At 40.9% G+C, this 24,014-nt stretch overlaps 3 protein-coding genes across 3 annotated transcripts; all 3 read right to left on the reverse strand.

Moving 5' to 3' along the window:
- Nucleotides 1-531: 531 nt before the first annotated feature.
- On the reverse strand, nucleotides 532-2,460 carry LOC148069772 (glutathione S-transferase 3-like). Its single transcript, XM_087802151.1, has 7 exons — nucleotides 2,367-2,460; nucleotides 2,148-2,267; nucleotides 2,031-2,082; nucleotides 1,745-1,877; nucleotides 1,541-1,676; nucleotides 796-921; nucleotides 532-733 (listed from the first exon to the last, which is right to left on the reverse strand). The coding sequence occupies exons 2-7, from the start codon at nucleotides 2,232-2,234 to the stop codon at nucleotides 611-613; spliced, it is 657 nt and encodes a 218-aa protein (XP_087658277.1). The 5' UTR covers nucleotides 2,235-2,267; nucleotides 2,367-2,460; the 3' UTR covers nucleotides 532-610.
- Nucleotides 2,461-8,569: 6,109 nt separating this feature from the next.
- Nucleotides 8,570-10,105, reverse strand: LOC148069773 (glutathione S-transferase 3-like). Its single transcript, XM_087802228.1, has 7 exons — nucleotides 9,991-10,105; nucleotides 9,775-9,894; nucleotides 9,658-9,709; nucleotides 9,369-9,501; nucleotides 9,165-9,300; nucleotides 8,834-8,959; nucleotides 8,570-8,771 (listed from the first exon to the last, which is right to left on the reverse strand). The coding sequence occupies exons 2-7, from the start codon at nucleotides 9,859-9,861 to the stop codon at nucleotides 8,649-8,651; spliced, it is 657 nt and encodes a 218-aa protein (XP_087658354.1). The 5' UTR covers nucleotides 9,862-9,894; nucleotides 9,991-10,105; the 3' UTR covers nucleotides 8,570-8,648.
- Nucleotides 10,106-14,695: 4,590 nt separating this feature from the next.
- LOC148069774 (serine/threonine-protein kinase ICK-like) lies at nucleotides 14,696-20,828 on the reverse strand. The gene is made up of 14 exons (XM_087802709.1): nucleotides 20,672-20,828; nucleotides 19,743-20,008; nucleotides 19,549-19,603; nucleotides 18,765-18,886; nucleotides 18,614-18,693; nucleotides 18,418-18,550; nucleotides 18,179-18,350; nucleotides 17,910-18,077; nucleotides 17,061-17,426; nucleotides 16,793-16,995; nucleotides 16,076-16,218; nucleotides 15,892-16,011; nucleotides 15,177-15,284; nucleotides 14,696-15,103 (listed from the first exon to the last, which is right to left on the reverse strand). The coding sequence occupies exons 2-14, from the start codon at nucleotides 19,841-19,843 to the stop codon at nucleotides 14,952-14,954; spliced, it is 1,923 nt and encodes a 640-aa protein (XP_087658835.1). The 5' UTR covers nucleotides 19,844-20,008; nucleotides 20,672-20,828; the 3' UTR covers nucleotides 14,696-14,951.
- Nucleotides 20,829-24,014: the final 3,186 nt, after the last annotated feature.

Below are 24,014 nucleotides of genomic sequence, written 5' to 3' on the forward strand. Positions count from 1 at the left end.
AACAATCTTATCAGATTTTACTCACCACTCAAACATTTCACAAAGTTGTCTCATCAATCATCTCCAGCTAAAACAACAACTTGACAATAGTGCTGCACCCTCACTGCAAGGGATTCACTGCAAGGGATTCTGGGGTTTCACAGACACGCTGCCACCGGTTGTTGCCTCAGCAGGGATTGTTTAGAAGTTCAGGTCAGAGACGATGTGTTTGCAATAAAATACCGGATCATCAAGAGTCAGGCATTTTGAAATGATCCGGATTGTAAACTATAAAATTCACTCTCACTGAGGTTCAGTTTTACTCAGTCTGCACTATTTCAGGTACAATAATTGAATTCCAGATTATTTTTACAGATACATTAAAAACCTTAAAAATATATATATATTTCAGTTTTTTTTTCTATCATTTTTGTTCATTTTTATGTTGAAATGCATCTTCAAAGCAATATTTCCTTTTCTTGTTCTTACTGCTGTTTTGTATCAGTGAAGATTCATTCAGTTTCAAGAGTCAGAATAAACACAGAATCACAGTTTCTTTTTTTATTGACTTTATTAAAGATAGCAAGTGAACAATATCTCCATCCGTGCTGTTTGTTTACAGAGACAAAAGTTAAAAGGCTAACACCGTCTTGACCGTTTTGACATAGACGTCGTCTGGCTGGGATTTCCTTTTGCTGCCTGGTTTTAGGAAACATTCCACCGCAGGGATCTTCTTCATTTTCTGCTGGAAGGCCTGAAACAAAAAGACATGAGAATTGATGTTCACACGTGCGTCTTTCACTTCAGATCTCCTACCCTTATGTTGGGAAACTTGGCAAGAATCTCCGGAAACTTCTCCTCCAACATGAGGCTGCACTCCAACAACATCACATCTGCACAGGTCAGTCTTCCTCCCACCAGGTGACTACAGCTGGTCAGAGCCTGCAGACATTCACACACAGTGTTAGCACACACTCAAGCACACAAACAAGTGTCACACTCATGGTTTGGCCCGCCACGCCATTTTATGTGGCCCTCTGGATGGTTGTCTCAAAATCAAAGTAGATTAAAGTCACGTTGATATGGTGACCTGTGAAGATGTAAGTGTTTAAGATAAAGTACCTATTACATACTACTCCCTATTACTTTGCAATGCTTGGTAGTATTGACTCACCTCGGAGCTTCACAGAGTAATACTACAAAGTCTCAGGAGTAATACTTTAAAGCCTAGCAAAGTAATACTACGAAGCCTTGTGGAGTAATACTACACAACCTAGCAAAGTAATACTACAAAGCCTAGCGAAGTAATACTAAAAAGCCTAGCGAAGTAATACTACAAAGCCTAACAAATAATACTACAGAGCATAGCGAAGTAATACTCCAAAGCCTTGGGGAGTAAAGCCTAGCTAAGTTCCTCCCTCTACAAGACTAACATCAGACTTCCTGTTATTTAAATATATATATATTTTTTTAACTGCTCAAAGATTTGGGCCATTGTTTGATTGAGTTTGCCGTCCCTGCTCCAGACGCATAAACAAGAAGACGCTGTATATTCAGGTACCTTCTCAAACACAGGCAGGTAGCGCTCTTCAGCTTTACATTTGATGTTTTTCAGTCTGGTTTCAATGTCAGGAACGAACGACAGCACCATGATCATTTCCATCTGATCCATCAGACCTTCGCAGTACATGTTGATCCTGCAGACACACACCTGTTCAGGTATGTTCACAGCCTGAACTGATGATTAATGAACAACTTCTCTCACATGACTCGCTCTTTAGCGTCTTTGCCATGAAGGTTGTACTTCTCTGCGATATAGTTCAAGATGGCCTTGGTTTGGACCATCTTCAGACCGTCCATCTCCACCAGAGGCACTTGTTGGAACATCAGCGCACCATCTGCAGACACAGGATGTTTTGGCAGTGAAGCAGCATTGAAAGAGAGGAATCAGACTCCAGAACAAAGGTCAGCCCAGACCAGGGAGTTACGCAACATCTCAGCTTTTGTAATCTAATCTGCACATTTCAAACGTTTAATCGGGTTTCACTCACCGTTCAGAAGTTTCAAATATTGGTCTCTTGATGTCAGGAACTTTTCCTCAAACTGTAGCAAGACAATGAAGACATGATTAACAAACCACTGCAGGTTCTTAATGTTGTGTGTGTCACCTCCACTCCTGCTACTGCCAGCAGCCAGCGGATACTCTCCATTCTTCCTCTTCCATCGAAGTAGGTCAACACAACTTTGTCAGACATTTTTGTTGTTGCTTGATAATCTCCACCGAGAAGCTGCACAGACACAATCAAACATATCACAAGGCGAAAAGTGAAATAATCTAGTGCAAACTAAAACAGCAAAAGTTAGATTTGTAAAGAAATAGTAGTTACCTTAAAGAGGCTCTGACTCAAAATGAGTGAGGCAGAAGTTCACGAACCCAACTTATGTATGATTCAGCTCGTAATAAAAAAGGAAAAACTAACACGCTCATGATTGGTGGAGGCCGACATTGCTGCAAAGGGTTCTGGGAAACTGAGTTTAGCATTTTGTTAGCAATAATATTGGTAGCATTTTGTTAGCAGTAATAATGGTAGCATTATATTTGCAGTAGTAATGGTAGCATAATATTGGCAGTAATATTGATAGCATTTTGCTAGCAGTAACAATGGTAGCATTATAAGAGCAATAGTAATGGTGGTATTATATTAGCAGTACTAATAGTAGCATTATATTAGCAGTAATAATGGTAGCATTATTGTGACCCTGGTCTAGAAAGGTGCTATATAAATAGAGATGATTATTATTATTATTATATTATTATATTAGCTGTAATATTGATAGCATTTTTTAGCAGTAATAATGGTAGCATTATGATAGCAGTAGTAGTGGTGACATTACATTAGCATTAATATTGATAGATTGATAGCATTACTTTAGCAGTAATTATTGTAGTATGATATTAGCAGTAATATTAGTAGCATTTTATTACCAGTGATAGTGGTGGCATTATATTAGCATTAGCAAGTTGTATGTATGTCAGAATAGTTGCAATACAAATTGAGCAGCTGTAGTAACACCAGTTGAAGTATCAAAGGGTGACAGTTAAGTTGTAATGATGCAGCAGTGATTGTTAAAGTGACTTGAGGTCAGCGTTTTAAAACTTGAAATGTTACTGATTGATGGATGATCAGTTATACACATTTAAGTAAACGAACGGATCATAAAGAAATTTCTCTTTTCATCATGACAGTGCACTTTCTCAACCTCACGCATCATTTGTCACATGTTGTAATAGGCGAGGTCATTGAGACGGTTGGAAGAAAAGCGAGATTTATTTTCTGCTGATCTGTTATAGTTTCCCGTTCATTTTTCGTTTTTCTCGCAAAATCATTCATTTACGGTTGTTGAAATAATTTAAGTACTGACTTATATCAATCAGTGATAGTGTAGTAGATCCTTTCACGTGTGACTTCTCTCTCACTACCGTAACACCTTCACAAAAGAACAAGTTTTTTTTAAGTGGCGGCTCACTTGACCACAGTGCGAGGTCGAAGGTGTGTTTGTTTGCATATATAAATCTGTAAGTGTAGAGTCACGATGACTCCTCAGATATTATAAAGCTAGGTTTACCTTTCACTGATGTTTTAATGGTTCGATTTTTTGTTGGTTGTTTTTTTTTCCAGGTACTTTTCCAGATATTATTATATTATTTTAATAAAATTTAAACCCTGCACTAAAATATGGTTGATCATAGTTTCTAACGTACGCTATTTTAATGAGAAATTAAACAACAAAAAGGGATTTTTTTTTATATTGCTATAATTAATTTATACCAGTAAACATTTTGTGAGATAAAGCTCGAGGGCGATATATTTCAGAATTACATCAAACATACAGGTGCAATCCAGGTTTACAATTTTGGTAGCTTTAAAACATACAATTTAATATTTTACAACATCCATACAGAGATATTATTGCTGTTAGATATATGTACAAGGATTGTTTACAAAACAACGAGGCCCAGTCTTTGGAGGTAAACAAATGTGTTGAGCACAGATCTGAGCCCAACAAGGCCACTAGCGGTGTCCATATTTGGCTGACCAGTCTGTTCGCCCATGGATGCCCGACACTGGAGCGCGGGGCAGCATTCCACCTCCGCTCTTGTTGGACATTTGCATGTTGACGGCGGCATTCATCGAAGCCCGACCAGAACTCCAGGTTGCATAATCTGAACATAGAGAGAGACTTTTTTTCAGATCATGCTTACGAAGCTCTATAAATGTTGAAGACGATTCTCTTACTTGATGCAGTTTATTCCACTGAAGGACCGTGATGTCTTCTCTGTCCAGCAGAAGAGTGATCCTTCTTAGAGAAGGATGGAACGTATCATCCTGGGATTGTCTTTGTGCCTGTAAAACATTCAAGGTCTGACTCCTTACTTTTGGAACAACAATGTCATGAGTCTACATGTTCCTCCTTGTGTTTCCGGTTTTATTGTGAAATCCGCTCCCTTCTGTGTCTGTGCTAGTCTTACTTCCCCCCTGTCTGAGTAGTAATTGTTCCCAGCCGTGTCTCGTTAGTCCCGCTCCCCTGTCTTCTTAAGCCCCCACTCTCTGTCACGTCCTTGTCTTGTCGTCACCATTTTCTAGAACCCATATACTGCCTCTAAGTATTCCTGGTCTTACCCTGTCTCGTACCTTGTCTCAACCAAGACTCTTTCCTGCCTGTTTTGTTATTCGACATGTTTCTGCCCCTTGACGCCGAGTTTGCCTTACCCTTGCTATTGCCTTTCGTTGCCGATTACTGGACTGTTTGACTATGCCTCTGCCTTCCCCACGGAATAAACCAAGTCTATGCAAATACCTCTGCGCCTGGGTTTCTCCTTTCCACATCGTGATAGTACGACAAGACCAGCATGAACCAAGCAGAGAGTCCTCTTCCCGACACTCCGCATTCACACCGGTGAAGGAGCAGACGGTGAGGAACATTTCCACCCTAGCTACACTGCAGCTAGGCATGGAAACCATGGCGGCGCAGCACGGCTCCCTGCTCCAGAGTCTGGGACACCAGATGTCGGCGATGGCCGTTCAACTCCAGCTCTTGACGGCCGCCGCCGGGACCGCAGCACCACCTCCCGCTTCGGCGAGTCCGGCCACTGCGGCGGCTCCAGCTTCCATCGGTGAGTCCGTTCGGGTTCCACACTCCTCCATGATAGTCCTGCAACGACCCGAGTGTTTCTCCGGTGACTCTGGAGAGTGTCGGGGCTTCCTAACCATGTGCAGTCTCCACTTCGAGCTGAACTCCACCGCCTTTCCCAATGAGCGCTCTGCCTCTACTGTGGCGGTGATGGACACCTTGCAGCAACGTGTCCGCTAAAGGGGCAAGGCTCACCCCTGAAGAGGGTCGGGGTAAGCCAAACCAGCACGTCCACCAATCCCTCACGCCCCACCATCGCCATTTCCCTGGAGGCTGCTGGGAGGCTCTCCCCGGTCCAGGCCTTCATTGACTCTGGGGCTGATGGCAACTTCATTTCCATGTCAGGTACCTAGTCAGATCCCTCAACATTCCACTTCAGCCTCTCCCGGTTCCCCTCCAGTTCAGGCCTTGGACGGCCACCACTTCTGCGGACTTATCATTGGTTCCGTCTATGTACCACGATGTGGGTGAGGTTTTTAGTAAGGCCCGTGCCGTAAGTCTTCCTCCTCATCGCTCTTATGATTGCGCTATGAGTTATTGCCTGGTACCTATCCCCAGCGCAGTCGCCTTTACCCCTTGTCTCGGCCAGAAACTGATGCCATGAACCGTTACATCTCGGAATCTCTGGCCACAGGGATAATCCACCCTTCCTCATACCCGGCTGGGGCTGGCTTCTTTTTTGTCGGTAAGAAGGACGGCTCCCTGCGCCCATGCATTGATTATCGCTCTCTTAATGATATTACGGTTAAGAATCGTTACCCCTTACCACTAATGGTTTCAGCATTTGAGATGCTCAAAGGAGCCACTATTTTTACCAAATTGGACCTACGTAATGCTTACCACTTGGTTAGAATCCGCCAAGGGGATGAATGGAAAACAGCTTTTAACACTCCACTACGAGTATCTGGTAATGCCTTTCAGTCTCACTAACGCCCCTGCCGTGTTTCAAAGTCTAGTTAATGACGTCCTGAGAGAATTTCTTAATCGGTTCGTTTTTGTTTATCTAGACGACATTCTCATTTTTTCGCCAGACAAACAGTCACACCACCAACACGTGCGTCTAGTGTTAAACAAGCTATTAGCTGACCAACTGTTTGTCAAGGCTGAGAAGTGTGAGTTTCATGCTGCGACCGTCTCCTTCCTTGGTTATGTAATTAGTCCCAGTAGGATAGCCATGGACCCGGCTAAGGTTCAGGCTGTCGCTGACTGGCCCTCTCCGTATAACCGAAAGGCACTCCAACGGTTTTTAGGTTTTGCAAACTTTTACCGCAGATTCATTAGAAATTTTAGTTCTATCTGTTCTCCCCTCTGTGCCCTGACCTCTGACTCGCAGCCTTTCCACTGGGGCCCGGCTGCCGAGAGAGTCTTCCGGGAACTAAAGGAACGGTTCACCTCTGCCCCGATTCTCCGCCAGCCTGATCCCCACCAGCAGTTCCTGGTCGAGGTGGACGCTTCTAGCGTCCCTGGTCTTGGAGGTCGAGGAGAGGGTCAGGAGGGCCTTGCGGCAGACTCCTCCTCCAGCCTCTTGCCCCACTAACCGCCTGTTTGTGCCTGAACCTCTCCGTAAACAGGTACTGCATTGGTGCCATTCATCCAGGTGGTCCTGTCACCCGGGGCAGCAACGCACCCTGACTCTCATCCGGCGGCGGTTCTGGTGGCCTGGTCTGCAGCAGGACGTGTGTGAGTACGTGGTGGCGTGTCCAATCTGTGCTGCCAACAAGCCGTCTACCGCTCAACCCACGGGAAAGCTCCAACCGCTGCCGGTGCCCGATCGACCATGGTCCCACATCTCCATGGAGTCGTCACCGGGTTTCCGCCGTCCGAGGGCATGACTACTGTCCTCACAATCGTCGACCGCTTCTCAAAGATGGCTCACTTCGTTCCCCTACCCAAGCTTCCCGACGCCAGAGAGACTGCCGAAGCGGTCCTGAACAACGTTTTCCGCCTGCACGGCCTACCGAGGGACATCATCTCGGATCGGGGCCCCCAGTTTTCTTCCTGTTTCTGGGCAGAGTTCTGTCGCCTCATCGGTGCTCGCCCCAGCCTGTCCTCGGGGTACCACCCCCAGAGCAATGGACAGACTGAATGGGTAAACCAGGACCTAGAGACCTCCCTGCGCTGCCTGGTTTCCCGTTCCCCCTCCGCCTGGGCCAAGGACCTGCCCTGGGTGGAGTACGCCCACAACTCTCTGACCTGCGACTCGACCGGACTTAGTCTGTTCGAGTGCGCCTACGGCTATCAGCCCCCACTCTTCCCGGACCTGGAAGGGGAAGTCCAGGTGCCAACGGCAGCGGCGCTGGCTCAGCGTTGTCGGGACACCTGGGCCAAAGCATGCCTAAAGCTCCAGAACTCTATCTCCGCGTATAAGACTGCAGCCGACCGCCGACGCTCTGAGACTCCTCCCTACAAAGAGGGAGACCGTGTGTGGTTGTGCACAAAGGACATTAATCTCAATCACCCGTGTCGCAAACTGTCGCCCGGCTACATTGGTCCTTTTACCATTGTAAAGATTATTAACCCTGTCGCTGTACGCTTACGTCTACCTAAGACCATGCGCATCCATCCTACGATTCATGTGTCTAAGTTAAAACCTGCCAAGACCTCCCCTCTGGTTCCGGCTTCAGGGCCTCCCCCTCCTCCCCGTGTTATTGAGGGTGAGACTGTGTACACAGTTAAAAAGATAATTAATTCCAGACACGTGGGCCGAGGTTTTCAATACCTCGTTGACTGGGAGGGTTATGGACGGGAGGAGAGGTCGTGGGTTCCAGGTCGTGACATCCTTGACCCTAAACTGTTAGAACAATTTAAATCCAAGATCAAAGCTAAGGAAAAAAATAACTAGCGCTGACTCTCTTGTTTGTTGTTTTGTGTGCCCCCTTGCCTTTTGCCTTGTCAGTCTTGTGTTATTTTCTTGTCGGTTTTGTTGCCTTGTTTTTTGTTTGTCGCATGTTTCAGAGACTTGGTCTTATCCGTTTTGTCTTGTTCCCCCGTGTCCTCCTCTCTCTGGGCGGTCCGGCTGGCCTAGGTCCGCCGGAGGTGGTCCATTGAGAGGGGGGTACTGTCATGAGTCTACATGTTCCTCCTTGTGTTTCCGGTTTTATTGTGAAATCCGCTCCCTTCTGTGTCTGTGCTAGTCTTACTTCCCCCCATCTCGTACCTTGTCCCAACCAAGACTCTTTCCTGCCTATTTTGTTATTCGACATGAATTTACATTACACATAAATTAATACAGATAAATTAAAAACCTTAAAAAAAAAATTAAAAAAAATTTGTATCATTTTTGCTCATTTTTATGTTGTGTATCATCTTAAAAGCAATATTTCCTTTTCTTGTTCTTACTGCTGTATCAGTGAAGATTCATTCAGTTTCAAGAGTCAGAATAAACACAGAATCACAGTTTCTTTTTTTATTGACTTTATTAAAGATAGCAAGTGAACAATATCTCCATCCGTGCTGTTTGTTTACAGAGACAAAAGTTAAAAGGCTAACACCGTCTTGACCGTTTTGACATAGACGTCGTCTGGCTGGGATTTCCTTTTGCTACCTGGTTTTAGGAAACATTCCACCGCAGGGATCTTCTTCATTTTCTGCTGGAAGGCCTGAAACAAAAAGACATGAGAATTGATGTTCACACGTGCGTCTTTCACTTCAGATCTCCTACCTTTATGTTGGGAAACTTGGCAAGAATCTCAGGAAACTTCTCCTCCAACATGAGGCTGCACTCCAACAACATCACATCTGCACAGGTCAGTCTTCCTCCCACCAGGTGATCACAGCCGGTCAGAGCCTGCAGACATTCACACACAGTGTTAGCACACACTCAAGCACACAGCTAGCTAAGTTCCTCCCCCCTACAAGACTAAAATCAGACTTCCTGTTATTCAAATATATATATATTTTTTTAACTGCTCAAAGATTTGGGCCATTGTTTGATTGAGTTTGCCGTCTCTGCTCAAGACGCATAAACAAGAAGACGCTGTATATTCAGGTACCTTCTCAAACACAGGCAGGTAGCGCTCTTCAGCTTTAGATTTGATGTTTTTCAGTTTGGTTTCAGTGTCAGGAACGAAACACAGCACCATGATCATTTCCATCTGATCCATCAGACCTTCGCAGTACATGTTGATCCTGCAGACACACACCTGTTCAGGTATGTACACAGCCTGAACTGATGATTAATGAACAACTTCTCTCACATGACTCGCTCTTTAGCGTCTTTGCCATGAAGGTTGTACTTCTCTGCGATATAGTTCAAGATGGCCTTGGTTTGGACCATCTTCAGACCGTCCATCTCCACCAGAGGCACTTGTTGGAACATCAGCGCACCATCTGCAGACACACAGGATGCTTTGGCAGTGAAGCAGCTTTGAAAGAGAGAAATCAGACTCCAGAACAAAGGTCAGCCCAGACCAGAGAGTTACGCAACAACTCAGCTTTTGTAATCTTTGTCTGCACATTTCAAACGTTTAATCGGGTTTTACTCACCGTTCAGAAGTTTCTCATATTGGTCTCTTGATGTCAGGAACTTTTCCTCAAACTGTAGCAAGACAATGAAGACATAATTAACAAACCACTGCAGGATCTTAATGTTGTGTGTGTCACCTCCACTCCTGCTACTGCCAGCAGCCAGCGGATACTCTCCATCTTTCCTCTTCCATCGAAGTAGGTCAACACAACTTTGTTAGACATTTTTGTTGTTGCTTGATAATCTCCACCGAGAAGCTGCACAGACACAATCAAACATATCACAAGGAGAAAACTGAAATAATCTAGTGCAAACTAAAACAGCAAAAGTTAGATTTGTAAAGAAATAGTTACCTTGAAGAGGCTCTGACTCAAAATAAGTAAGGCATAAGTTCACGAACGCAACTTATGTATGATTCAACTCGTGATAAAAAAGGAAAAAACTAACACGCTCACGATTGGTGGAGGCCGACATTGCTGCAAAGGGTTCTGGGAAACTGAGTTTAGAAGGGCTGTTGTTGTTGCGTCGTTTGATACCTTTTATTCTTCCCACATTGGGCAAATGTAGTTTGTCAAAGCAGAAGGAAAACATACACGTTATATAAAGAAACACAAAACCCATATTTAAAATAATGTTAGCATTGTATAAGCAGTAATAATGGTACCATTATATTAGCAGTAATAATGGTACCATTATATTAGCAGTAGTAATGGTACCATTATATAAGCAGTAGTAATGTTAGCATTATATTTGCAGCAGTAATGGTACCATTATATTAGAAGTAGTAATGGTAGCATTTTATTTGCGGTAGTAATGGTAGCATTATATTGGCAGTAGTAATGGTAGCATTATATTGGCAGTAATATTGATAGCATTTTGTTAGCAGTAGTAATGGTAGCATTATATTTGCAGTAGTAATGGTAGCATTATATTTGCAGTAGTTATGGTAGCATTATATTTGCAGTAGTAATGGTAGCATTATATTTGCAGTAGTAATGGTAAGTAAGTAAGTATGTAAGTATTTTTTATTTGTATGGCACTTTTCTAGACCAGGGTCATAAAGCGCTTAAACAATCAAAACAATATTCAATAAAGTATATACTTTAAAGGGCAAGATAAAACTGATAACACAACAGGAGTTACAGAAAATCAAGGAAAAGCCTGAACAAATAAAAACGTCTTAAGATGTTTCTTGAAAAAGTCAGTAGACTCCATCAAGCGCAAAGAGAGAGGAAGATCGTTCCAAAGCTTAGGAGCAACAGCCTGGAAGGATTTCTCTCCTCTGGTCCTGAACCGTGTGCGAGGAACCGTCAGTAGATTCACAGACCTCAGAGCCCGAGCTTGGGTGTAAGGCTGGATCAGATCAGTGACGTAAGGAGGAGCCTGACCATGAATAGATCTGAAAGTAAGAACCAGAATTTTTAAAGTTGATCCTGAAAGAAACTGGAAGCCAGTGAAGAGTTTTAAGGATCGGAGAAATGTGAGTACTTCTACTTGAGTGGGTCAGAATTCTCGCTGCAGAGTTCTGAATCAACTGCAGGCGAGACAGCACCTTCTTGTTAAGTCCTCCGTAAAATCATTCAGAGATTTCCAGATGTTTCTTATCACATTTTTGCTGATGACATCCAGCTCTACTGCTCTTTTGATTCAACTGAGCCCCAGATGCTGAACAGCTTAGTCAATTGTTTGCTAGAAATCAAACAATGGCTGAGTGAAAACACTTTACAGCTAAATGTGGACAAAACTGAAACACTGGTGATTGCTCCTGATGATAAGGTTCCAGGGTTGAGTCAGTACTTGGGTGACTTAGGTCAGTCTGTCAAACTGAGCCTGAGAAACCTGGGTGTTGTATTTGATAAAGACATGTCTCTTGTTCGACACTGCAGAAAACTGACCAGAAACTGTTTCCTTCAACTGAGAAAAATCTTTAAACTTAGGAAAATGTTGTCGGAACATGATCTGGAGCTTGTAATCCATGCTATTGTGTCTTCTTGCCTAGACTACTGTAACAATTTATTTTCATGTAAGTAAGTAAGTAAGTAAGTAATATTTATTTATATGGCGCTTTTCGAGACCAGGGTCTGAGATCAGTTGTTCAGCCTCTGGGGCTCAGTTGGATCAAAAGAGCAGTAGAGCTGGATGTCATCAGCAAAATTGTGATAAGAAACATCAGGAAATCTCTGAATGATTTTACCGAGGGGAATCAAGTACAGCAAAAACAATAAAGGACCCAGAACAGAACCTTGAGGGACTCCACAGATCAGATCTGCAGATTCAGACCTCATTTGATTGGCAGATACACTAAAACTGCGCCCAGAAAGGTATGATGAGAACCATTGTAACACAGACCCAGACAGTCCCACTTCATCCCTCAGTCTTTTCAGCAGGATCTGGTGATCAACTGTGTCAAAGGCTGAGGACAGATCCATAAAGAACCAGAACAGTGAATTTACCCGAGTCAGCCGACATCATGATGTCACTGGACACCTTCAGTAAAGCTGTCTCCGTAGAGTGATGTTTACGAAAGCCAGACTGAAACTTCTCATGGATGTCGCTCTGATCCAGGAACAAAGACAGCTGCTCAGACACCACCTTCTCCAAGATCTTGGACAAGAAAGGGAGCTTAGAAATAGAAATTACTGAGGTCAGTTGGGTCTAAGCCTGGCTTTTTGAGCAGAGGCTCTACAATGGCATGTTTAAATGCATTGGGAAAAACCCCTGTGGAAAGGGAGAGGTTCACCATATTGGTAACCCAGGGGCCAATTACATCAAATACTTTGATAAAAAGGGTTTCATCTTGTTCACTAGTGCCGAAATATCACCCAAAGATACAGCAGTGAAGGAAGACGAAGAGGAGGAGAGGGGCTCAGAGACAGTAGGGATTCCAAACAAAGGTGGAGAGATTTTCTCTTTGATCAATTTAATTTTGTCAATGAAAAATCTCAACAATGCATTGCTGTCAGCTTCACAGAAGACAGGCGTGATTTGAGGAGCAGGAGACACGAGAGAATTAATCGTGTCAAACAACACTTTGGGGTTTTTCTTATTTGCTGCTACCAGTTTTCTGATGTAATCAGATCTAGCAGTTTCTACCATCTCATTGTAAGAAGACATCAGATCCCTGAGGTGAATTCTGTGCACCTCAAGTTTAGTGGACTTCCAGAGACGCTCAGTTTTTCGACAAAGTCTCTTCAGACTCAGGAGATCTTCATTAGTCCAAGGGCACCGTTTTTTTCTGAATTTTCAAGTTCGATTTAACAGGTGCCACTTGATCCAGTATTTCAACACAGTGAGTAGTGAAACAGTGAATCAAACTGTCCACGTTTGGGCAGTCGTCCAAGGAAAGAGGGTCAAACATAGCAGTACTGTCTGCAGTATCGGCTGAGATGACACGTCTCTGAGACCTAACTTTCAAAGGCTTAGGTTCAGGGATGAAGTCCAGGTTAAACAAGACAAGAGAATGATCACTCAGATGGACATCATGTACAGATACATTAGAAATGTCCAGGCCAAAAGTAAAAACTAAGTCTAAAGTGTGGCCTTTTTGATGAGTGGGTTCAGAAACATGTTTCTCAAAATGAATGCATCATTTGTCACCTGTTGTAATAGGCGAGGTCATTGAGACTGTTGGAAGAAAAGCGATATTTATTTTCTGCTAATCTGTTATAGTTTCCCGTTCATTTTTCGGTTTTCTTGCAAAATAATTCATTTACTGTTGTTGAAATAATTTAAGTACTGACTTATGACTTTCTGTTTGCTTTAAAAGCTGTTTATGCACAATGTATTTTATTATAGAAGATACACCTAAATAGTTGACAAAGATCTGACTTTATTTTCATGTTCAGGAAGTTTTTACATCAATTAATATATATTGTGGTTGATTAACAGTGACAATAATACACTGTACTAAATTGATAATAAATCAACATTTTTACAGTAAAAATACATGAAACTTTGTTCACTTATACTTCAAAACCTACTAAACATGAAAATAAAGTCAGATCTTTGCCAACTATTAAGGTTTTTTTTTTTTTTACAAGAATGAATATATATTGTGCTTAATTAACAGTGAAATGAATACACTGTACTAAATTGACAATAAATCCATTTTCCTAAGGTTATACCTGCTGAACTTGAAAATAAAGACAGATCTTTGTCAACTATTAAGGTTTTCTTTTACATCAAGTAAAATATATTGTGCTTGATTAACAGTGACAATAATACACTGTACTAAATTGACAATAAATCAATTAAAGTTTGTTTTACTTATGCTTCAAAACCTACTGGACATGAAAATCAAGTCAGATCTTTGTCAACTATTAGGGTGTATTTTTTATTTTAAAAAATATATAATAAAATACATTGTGCACAAACAGCTTCTTAGGCAAATAGAACGTCATAAGTCAGTACTTAAATTATTTCTACAACCGCAAATGAATTATTTTGCGAGAAAACCAAAGAAGAAAGGGGAAACTATAACAGATGAGCAGAAAATAAATATTTCATATTTTCCACCGCTTTTCTTCCAACAGTCTCACACACGTCTGCAGACTCTGGTCCATTAAGTGTAGCTTCAAATCTAGAGCAGAAGTGTCGCTGGAATCTATTGAGAGAAAAGATACTTTAATGTCACCACATGAGAGTATTTTTGAGAATCTATCAGTGATAGTGTAGTAGATCCTTTCGCGTGTGACTTCTCTCTCACAACCGTAACACCTTCACAAAATAACAAGTTTTTTTTATGTGGCTCACTTGACCACAGTGCGAGGTCGAAGGTATGTTTGTTTGCATATATAAATCTGTAAGTGTAGAGTCACGGTGACTCACCAGATATTATAAAGCTAGGTTTACCTTTCACTGATGTTTAAATGGTTCGGTTTTTTGTTGGTCGTTTTTTTTTCCCCCCAGGTACTTTTCCAAATATTATATTTTTTAAATAAAATTTAAACCCTGCACTAAAATATGGTTGATCATAGTTTCTAACGTACGCTATTTTAATGAGAAATGAAACAACAAAAAGGGATTTTTTTAAATCGATATAATTCATTTATACCAGTAAACATTTTGTGAGATAAAGCTCGAGGGCGACCTCACCAGGACAGAAGGTATATTTCAGAATTACATCAAACATACAGGTGCAATCCAGGTTTACAATTTTGGTAGCTTTAAAACATACAATTTAATATTTTACAACATCCATACAGAGATATTATTGCTGTGAGATATATGTACAAGGATTGTTTACAAAACAACGAGGCCCAGTCTTTGGAGGTAAACAAATGTGTTGAGCACAGATCTGAGCCCAACAAGGCCACTAGCGGTGTCCATATTTGGCTGACCAGTCTGTTCGCCCATGGATGCCCGACACTGGAGCGCGGGGCAGCATTCCACCTCCGCTCTTGTTGGACATTTGCATGTTGACGGCGGCGTTCATCGAAGCCCGACCAGAACGCCAGGTTGCATAATCTGAACATAGAGAGAGACTTTTTTTCAGATCATGCTTACGAAGCTCTATGAATGTTGAAGACGATTCTCCTACTTGATGCAGTTGATTCCACTGAAGGACCCTGATGTCTTCTGTGTCCAGCAGAAGAGTGATCCTTCTTAGAGAAGGATGGAACGTATCCTCCTGGGATTGTGTTTGTGCCTGTAAAACATTCAAGGTCTGACTCGTTACTTTCATGGATGTACTTTTGGAACAACAAGCAGAGAACAAGTTTGATAATTTGTAGTAGAGATGTCAACATCTACACTTGTCAATAGTTACACAGATAACAAATCATAACCTCTTTGAAATATCAATACCCATTTACAACATCCTTATTTTACTCCTCTTCGTTCAACTCTGCAGTGAAGAGTGAGTAAATGAATGATTGTTTCAAGTACACCTTGCAAAGTAATAGCACCGAACCTCGCGCAGTAATACTACTGACCCTTGCGGAGTAATACCATGGACCCTCACAGAGTAATACCACAGACCCTCACTAAGTAATACCACGGACCCTCACTAAGTAATACCACGGAACCTCGCGCAGTAATACTACAGACCCTAGTGGAGTAATACCAAGAACCTTACGGTGTAATACCATGGACCCTCGCACAGTGATACCACAGACCCTAGGAGAGTAATACTACGGACTCTAGTGGAGTAATGTGTAGAAAATGTTGACACCCCTAGTTTGGAGCCAGAAAACTGAGACATTGAGGTCAATAGAACATGGAAACATCTTTTCAAAGTCAGTGTAAGAAGTTACCGTGAGAGCCTCGGCTGGGTAGAGTTCCTCCAAATGGAATATTTGTGTTTCCCCAAAGATGGCTGCCACTTGTGTCTTTACTGGTGTTTATGGCCTCGTTCTTCTTTGTGCTGCTGATGCCTGCATGACACAGTTTTGGTCAAGACAGATGATGGCCAACAGTCCCAGAATAGTTGAACAATACCAGGTAAATATCTGGACTGCCTCAGGTAGTGCTGTTTGGCAGATGCAGTCCTGGATGGTTCCTGGTAGGATGAAGTCTTGTTCAGGTTCAGCGGTCCGTCATCCTTTACGCTGGGTCGACTGAAATCCAGAGCGTTTCCATACCTGGTAAACATAAGAGTGGAGAAGTTTAGATATTTGTAGCATCTTTTTATGTCCATTTAGAGCTCACAGAGCCAAAGTTATAATGTTGCTATACAGCAGGTTTTTGGGGCTACAGGTTTATACGGAATAGTATTATGTATTGGCAAGGATCTGCTGACATGATACATATATTGTGATACTGTAGGAACAAGGATATATATGTAGAATTGTCGAGTAATTGACTCGAGTGTCGCAGAATTTACAGACCACATGACTCTTGAAGTTGTAACTGCTTTCATTTGTTTTGAAACCAAAATATGTCCAAACATCAGCTCTAAATCTGCTGGAGTCCACTGTATCCTCTCATTCTCAGTCATCGCCAGATTTTCACTGTACCTTTGGCTATGGAGGACATAACGACTCCGGCCATCTATCAGCCGGAGGTTTAATACCAACGCAGTGGAATAAATGCAGTGAATATTTGCATTTAATTGTTCATTTAAAAAAAAAAATTAAACAGTAACCAATCGTTCTCACCATGGACTTTATTATTTTAGCTTCAGAGTAAATCATTCATATTAAAAAACACACACACCTGCTCATAGTGTCCTCTGCCTTCTTTGACTTTTCGCTGAAAAAATTATTTTTCCCTCGAACGCTCAGAGACAAGTCTGTCTCTTCATAGTCGTCCCAGTCTCCAGTTTTAGCTTGACCTGTGACTTGGCCCCAACGGCGTCGCCCCGCTTTGGTTTTCACCTGATAGTTGAGTACATTTGAGTTCTCAGGTTCTTGTCTCGCCTGTGAAGATAAAACAGGGAACAGTTGGGATATCATGTAAAGATGTGAGAGTGTCACTAACTCACCTTGCTCTGTTGACTCTTGATGTACGCCATGTGACTCTGGCTTTTCGCTTCCTCCTGCTTTAGAATGGGATTTGGTTGTTGCTCCGTCACAAGCTCAGAGTGCTGTGGAAACCCTGCCGCCTGTGCCGCTGCAGGCCCCAGGGAGGCCTGGATCTGCTGCAGGGGTCTTGAAGGCGGACAGTGCTGGTTGGAAGGTGGCGGGTGAGAGGGAGGCACTGGTTTTAACAACAGTGGTTGCTGCTGCTGTAGAGTTTGTTGTAGTGGAGCATGAAGAGGTGTTGGTCCTGGCTGAGGTCTCCCTTGCTCGAGAATCTGTTGAGGAGTCCCCAAAGCTTGTCCCACATGGAAGTAGGAATACCTCAGAGCCTGCATTAACACACAATGGTAAAATCTGAAGCGTTAGTATATGATTTTTACTAGGGGTGTAATAAAATATCGATACACCTTTCAAATCCTTTAAAAAAAAAAAACATGGTTGTTTTACCGTTTATATTTAAAAATAAGTGGTCTTTACGTCCTCCACAGCTAAAGGAAAAATGAAATCATGCAAGATCCCGGCGATGACTGAGGACGAGAGGATACAGTGGAGCCAGCAGCTTTTAAAGCTGATGTTTGGACATATTTTGGTTTGAAAACATATGAAAGCAGTTACGACTTTGTCAAGAGTTGTGTGGTCTGTAAATTCTGCAACACCAGAGTCAAGTACTCGAAAATACTACAATATATATTTTTTGCAACAGTAACGTAATTCATTGTGCTATATTGTACTGTTGAACCTGTATTGTATCTCTAGATTTCTGCCAATTAACACCCCAATATATCTATGGTTATAGAAATGTCTGTCAGTACCTGAGCAGACGTCGGCCTCTTCTTTGGATCCCACTGGAGCAGGTCCGTCATAAGGTGAATGGCTTCTGGACTAGCATTAGGGATGAGGGTCTTCAGGTTACTGGGAACAAACTGAGCCCAGCGGAAGTTCATGGCACATGCTAGCTGGAATCCCTCTGGCCAGTCGTTCTTAGAAATAGTGGAATCAAAACACTTGAGTAAAACCATCCACAATGAGCTCAACTTGAACATGGAGGCCGTTAAATTGAATATTATTCTTCTTGCGATACCTTTTTAGGCGTACCCAGGACTTGGCAAATTTTAAATATGGTGTCCACCTCACTGGAACCAGGAAACAGAGGCCTGAGTGTGTAAAGCTCCGCCATAATGCAGCCGATGGCCCACTGGTCGATGGGCGAGCTGTAGGTTGTGGACCTGAGAAGCACCTCAGGTGCTCGGTACCTGGTCCAAGACAAATACATTCGTTTGACATGACTTTTGAAGACTTCAATCAGTAGTTTAAACCCACCATCTGGTCGAGACGTAGTCCGTGTACGGTGGCCTGGATCTGATCTCACGTGCAAGTCCAAAATCTGCTATTTTCACCAGTTCTGGACCCATGCACAGCAAATTCTCCGGCTTCATGTCCCGGTGGAAAAAACCTTGGAAATATAAACCAGGTCATGGATCTACCACGTTCCTTCCCTAAAGGTCAACTCAGTTACCATGTTTATGAATAAATGCCAGCCCCTGTAGGATCTGGAACATTATATTCCTGACGGCAGACTCTGGGAACAAACGGGTCCTGGAAAGAAATTAAAAGTTGGTATTCCTGTGTGACTTTATGGAGCAGGTGTTGGAAAATTTGGTCCTCACCTGTCTTTCATCAGCTGGTACAAGTTTTCCTTCATGTACTCAAATATGAAGTACAGATGGTCGTTCTCTCGAATCACCTCCTTCAGTTTGATCACGTTTGCATGGTTGAGCTTCTTTAGTGACTACAAGAATTAAAACAGAAAGAATATACAAGACTGTGACCAAAAGTTACATCTTTAACATGACTAGTCAATAAAGAAACAACACTCTGCAGCTTAGGGAGCATTCTTGGGGTAAATGCTTGCAGTCCAAGCAGGACTATAAGATGGCACTTAAGGGTAAAGAGATACAGGTTCAAGCCACGGAGAATAGCTGCAGATTTTCATGCCCGGCAGTGGGATTTGTTAATATTTATCTGTTCTTTTACAGGCTTGAGGTGGAGATCATGGTATTAAAGGGGGGAGCGGATTAAGGTGAAAAACGGTCACCTTCCGTTATAGTTGGTCTGAACAAAGGCCTTGAATTACTAGAACATAGAGACCAAAAAAAGACCTAATGAGAGTCTGAAATTAACCGTCACATAAAACACACTCATTGAAAACTTTACAGTAAGGAATCTAAACAATCTATGTCCTATAATATCTTAAAGATAAATTCAAACTTTTTTACTTTTTACTTTAAAATACATATATTGACAAATGGGTGAAATATACATTATATCCCTCTTCAGAAATGTTTGCAAACTTTACAAACCGCCACAATCATTTGAAAGAAGTTAAGCCTGCTATACAAACATCAGTAGTTTAAAATCTTAACTCTATCAAATAGTGTGACATAAACAAACCTTCACTTCACGAAGATTCATGCATTCTTCCCAGGAGTAAAACTTCCTCTTCATTCTGCAAAAAACAACATCATTAAAACTAGGTATTCATTTAAAATAAGCGATGTAATTAACACATATTGACTTTATAACTAAGGCATTTCACATATTTCTGAAATTTATTTTGACACTGAAGGATCATCACAAATATTTACTTCTTAATGGCCACAAGTTCCCCTGATTCCAGGTTTCGTCCAAGGATGACGGAGCCGTACGTTCCATCCCCGAGTTGTTTAAGAGTAGTGTATCTATTCATGGTGCTCGTCCTTCCATACCATCATCTGGGGGCTGCTAAAAACTTGCTGAAAAACAACACCGTCTCCTCTCCGATACAGAATGCAACCAGATTTTTCGGTGACAACAGCAAGGAAACATGGGAAGAGCAGGAGGTTTCATGGTGTCACAGACTTTCCTCCTCCTGCTGGTGATGGAAAAAAGGACAAGAAGTGCATCATATAATGTATGTTATTTAGAGTTATGTTGATTTTAGACACAAATATCTTACTGGGATTATAGATTTTATTAGGAATTGAGAGGTGGAATCTAAACTTTGAATTCTAATGTCGTGACATTTCACTAGATTCAGTATGTTTATACGTATTCTTTGATGGTCATTTCAAAGTCTACATTTTCCAAAAACCTCATAACATAATGCACATTAACTTCCTTGAAACATCTTTATTGGTGTTTAAACGCTTTTGGGGTAAAGTCAACCAACACTTACATCTACTGTAGTCGAGCTAAAACAGAATTACATTAGTGGCAACTTTTTTTTAGACAGTTCTAAGTTTTCTAATATTTTAACCACAGTCTGTCACAACAAACATGGCAGTCTTAGATATCGCTTATTTTCAAGATAATTCGTTTACATCATAACAATATCGAGCAAATCGATCAATATATTTAACGCCCATTATAAAAGCAGGTCCACTGCTTTATCCAATGCTATAGTTTCGTTATTTCTGTAAGAGGTTTGTTGTCAATATGTTGTACTCGGCGGTCCGTAAAAAACAAAATACGATGCGGTAGATTGAACTAGAAATTAGACTGACTTAATAAACTATAAATAATGTCTCGATCTTACCTCTCTCCAGTCAGCGCACATATCCGAACATTCGTGAGCGACCAGCAACATGAGTTGTGTGGATTAATATTCTAATTTAAGGCTTTAGGGCAGATTAGATCCCCTTCCTCTCGTACACAACATCCCCGTTAGGCCCTCCCGACCACAACATCGCGAGATTGCAAATCAGTGCGAGATCTCGTTACAGCAAATCAAAGCCCTCGTTGGCATCAAAGATTCAACCAAGTCAAAATGACCATCTGCAAATGTGGATCTTTTTTTCATTTAGATTGTATTATGTATTTAAGTATGTACTATATTTACTTAAGGTCCAACGCAATTGGAAAAAAGAAGGCAAATCCTACGTGAATGCACTAAAAGAGAATCGTTAAAAACAACCCTGAATTTCCGAAGAATTAGCATAAAACAGTCCTGAAACGAAACCGGATGTTGGGCAGCAGTTCTCATCTTGCAGGATAGTGTAGACTTTTGTCTTGAGTTATTTTGTATCGTTTCGGTTTCAGTCATTTTTGTAAAATAGAGCTACTTTATAATAATAATACAGTTACTAACGAAATATATTTCAAATATTACTGCGTGTAGTTCTGACGAACATATCGCATTGTTTACGTTCCTTGTGTTTATGGTCCTTGATTTGTAATATCCTGCATGAGTCGCAAACTAATAATACAAAATCATCGTGGAATCCTTAATCTATTAGCGCCTTCATCATTATTTATTCAAATATGACTAAATATATGAAAGCAATAGCTTTTTCAATTCTAAAATCTTTTTTTTTTTAGATGTATTTACATACATTATTATTTAAAAGGAAAACTTACAACGAGGTGTAGAAATAATAAGAATATCTGAAGTCGGGTCATGTGGGCAGAAGCCAGAGTGAAGAGGCTCCGAATCACCGTGGCGAGGTGTAACATCTTGATAAGATGACAGACAACCTCATTGAGCTTGTATAATTGATGTGGTTCTACTTCTATATCTATATCTATAAATATCTCCCAAATTGCACATGTTCTCAGCCTATTTTACCTGACACCCTGAACTGATATCTTTGTTTTTTATTCTCTTAAGTTTCCTTTACAGTGAGCAAGTTCCCTCAAACTACTAATGCATTATCTAATTGTATTACTCTCATTTCATATTAATACGTTACATTACAATATAACATCTTCAAATTGTAATGTGTTACAGTAAAAAGTATGTTGTTTTGGGGTTTGCTTTCATTTATTTTTGAATTATTGGAATTATCATTATTGAATGAATTATCAAACTATGCTTAAATGTGAAGGTTTCTCCTTGCAGCAGAATCGTTCCATGTTGGAATAAAGTGAGGCTCAGGTTTCTGTCTTCAATATTCAGCAACTATATTGAGGGACAACTTCAGTGCGTTTTTTCAAACTGAAGTTTGAAAATGTTTTAACCTCCCCAAATCTTTTATTTTAAACCTTTCTGTGAACTAACTTGAATTTATCAAGTACCTTTTCATTGTTTGCAGCGAGGTTCAAATCATCAAACCACAATATAATGATGACTTTTTCCCTTGTTCTCTTTTACATACAAACAATGACCAGGAGGATTCTGCTTGAAACCATGTTCCTTCAAATATGCATGTAACAAAGTGTTACTGCTTGAGTCCATACAGAGACTTTTGAAACCTGCATACAAGTTTTTCACCCGTTTCAGATTTCTTCTCAAAACCTTCTAGTTGCTCCATGTAAAGTTCACAGTCAATGGTGCATGCAGGTATGCAATTTTAACATCCATCTGTTCCGTCAACTTCACTTTTGAGTGTGAACACCCATCTTCCCCCCACTGTGCATTTACCTGGTGGTAAGTGAGTAAGATGAAATGTTTCGTTTTCCTCTAATGACCTCATATCATCATCCATCGCATGCTTCCATGTCTGTGCCTCAGAGGTCAGATGATGTAATGGCTTCTTGATGGATGCGATAGGAATGTCACACACTGATTTATAACAGAAATCTACACACACTTGCATTTTATCCGTTGTGTCCTCAGTTTCAAAATCTTGCAAATGTGCTGGTTTACTCTTAACTATCTGAAGGTTCCTTTTGATACCCTTTTCATTTTCAACGTTTTGTTGTACACGTTCACTTTGTTCAGGCGAAGTCTCAAAAACATCACCCTTGGCCAACATTCTCTTCATTTTTGTCATTATCACTGATATCTGGATAAATATACCCATCACAATAGTCTGTGTTTGATTCAAATGTTTGTGTTTCTTTTTCTAGGGTTCTTTTGTCATTGTTGAATTTAACCAACCTGTACTTCTGTACACTTTCATCCTCTGGAAAGTAAACTAGATGTAGCTTCCCTTTCTCTTGCTTATAACAATTTGACCCAAACTTTAATAGTTTTGACACGTTTGGTTCTCATCCTGTAAATAACTCATATGGAGTTTTCTTTGTGCATCTGTTATAGCACCTGTTTCTTATGTATGCTGCTTATAGTTTAGTTTATATAGCATAGGTCCTCATCTTATCTGGTAACTTGCTTTGTAGCAGTAAACATCTTCCCATGTCATACAATATGCGCCAGCCTCTCTCAGTGCCGTTCTGATGCCTTAATTTGTTTTTCGTTAACATTGTCTTGAAGCCACCCTCGTAGATCACTTTACACTGATCGACAGTTTTTTAAACCGTTTGAAGATAAGAACAATTACCACTCTCATAAATGTCAAACCTTCTGCCAACTTTGGTTACCATGGTATTCTGTCCTTTGCGAAATGTGACCGTTTTATAAAAATATAAAAAACGGTCACATTTCGCAAAGGACAGAATACCAGGACAGAATATATATATATATATATATATATATATATATATATATATATATATATATATATATATATATTTAAATCAATATATTCTAACGTTGGGGTTCAAAGTGTATAGAAATTTCATATTTCAATTAAATCAGATCCAACCTTTCAATAAAGAAATTTATGAATTCAATTATTAAAATTAACATTCAATGATATGTAGAACACATTTCAATAAAAATTAAAGTTTTAACATTTGAAATATTACATTATACCATATTTTGATAATGCATAATTTCACACAAGTAATAAATTAAAAATTATAGCATATAGTTAGCAATAGTTTGTTTATTTGTGCGTTACAGCAGAAAGTAATGCATTACTACTTTACATTAAGTAGCTTTTTCTAAAACACTTATCTCTGAACATGCAATAGTCTTAAAACAATAATGACAAATATTCCTGCTATTTTCATCAACATGTATTCTACAGATGTGCACCACACTACCTGCAGTACAACAGTGTAACAAGGACGTATGTGTTGACACGCGTGAAAGGGGC

The sequence above is a fragment of the Callionymus lyra genome, chromosome 11, assembly GCF_982586985.1.
Source record: "Callionymus lyra chromosome 11, fCalLyr1.hap1.1, whole genome shotgun sequence".
In the NCBI taxonomy this organism is placed as follows: domain Eukaryota; kingdom Metazoa; phylum Chordata; class Actinopteri; order Syngnathiformes; family Callionymidae; genus Callionymus; species Callionymus lyra.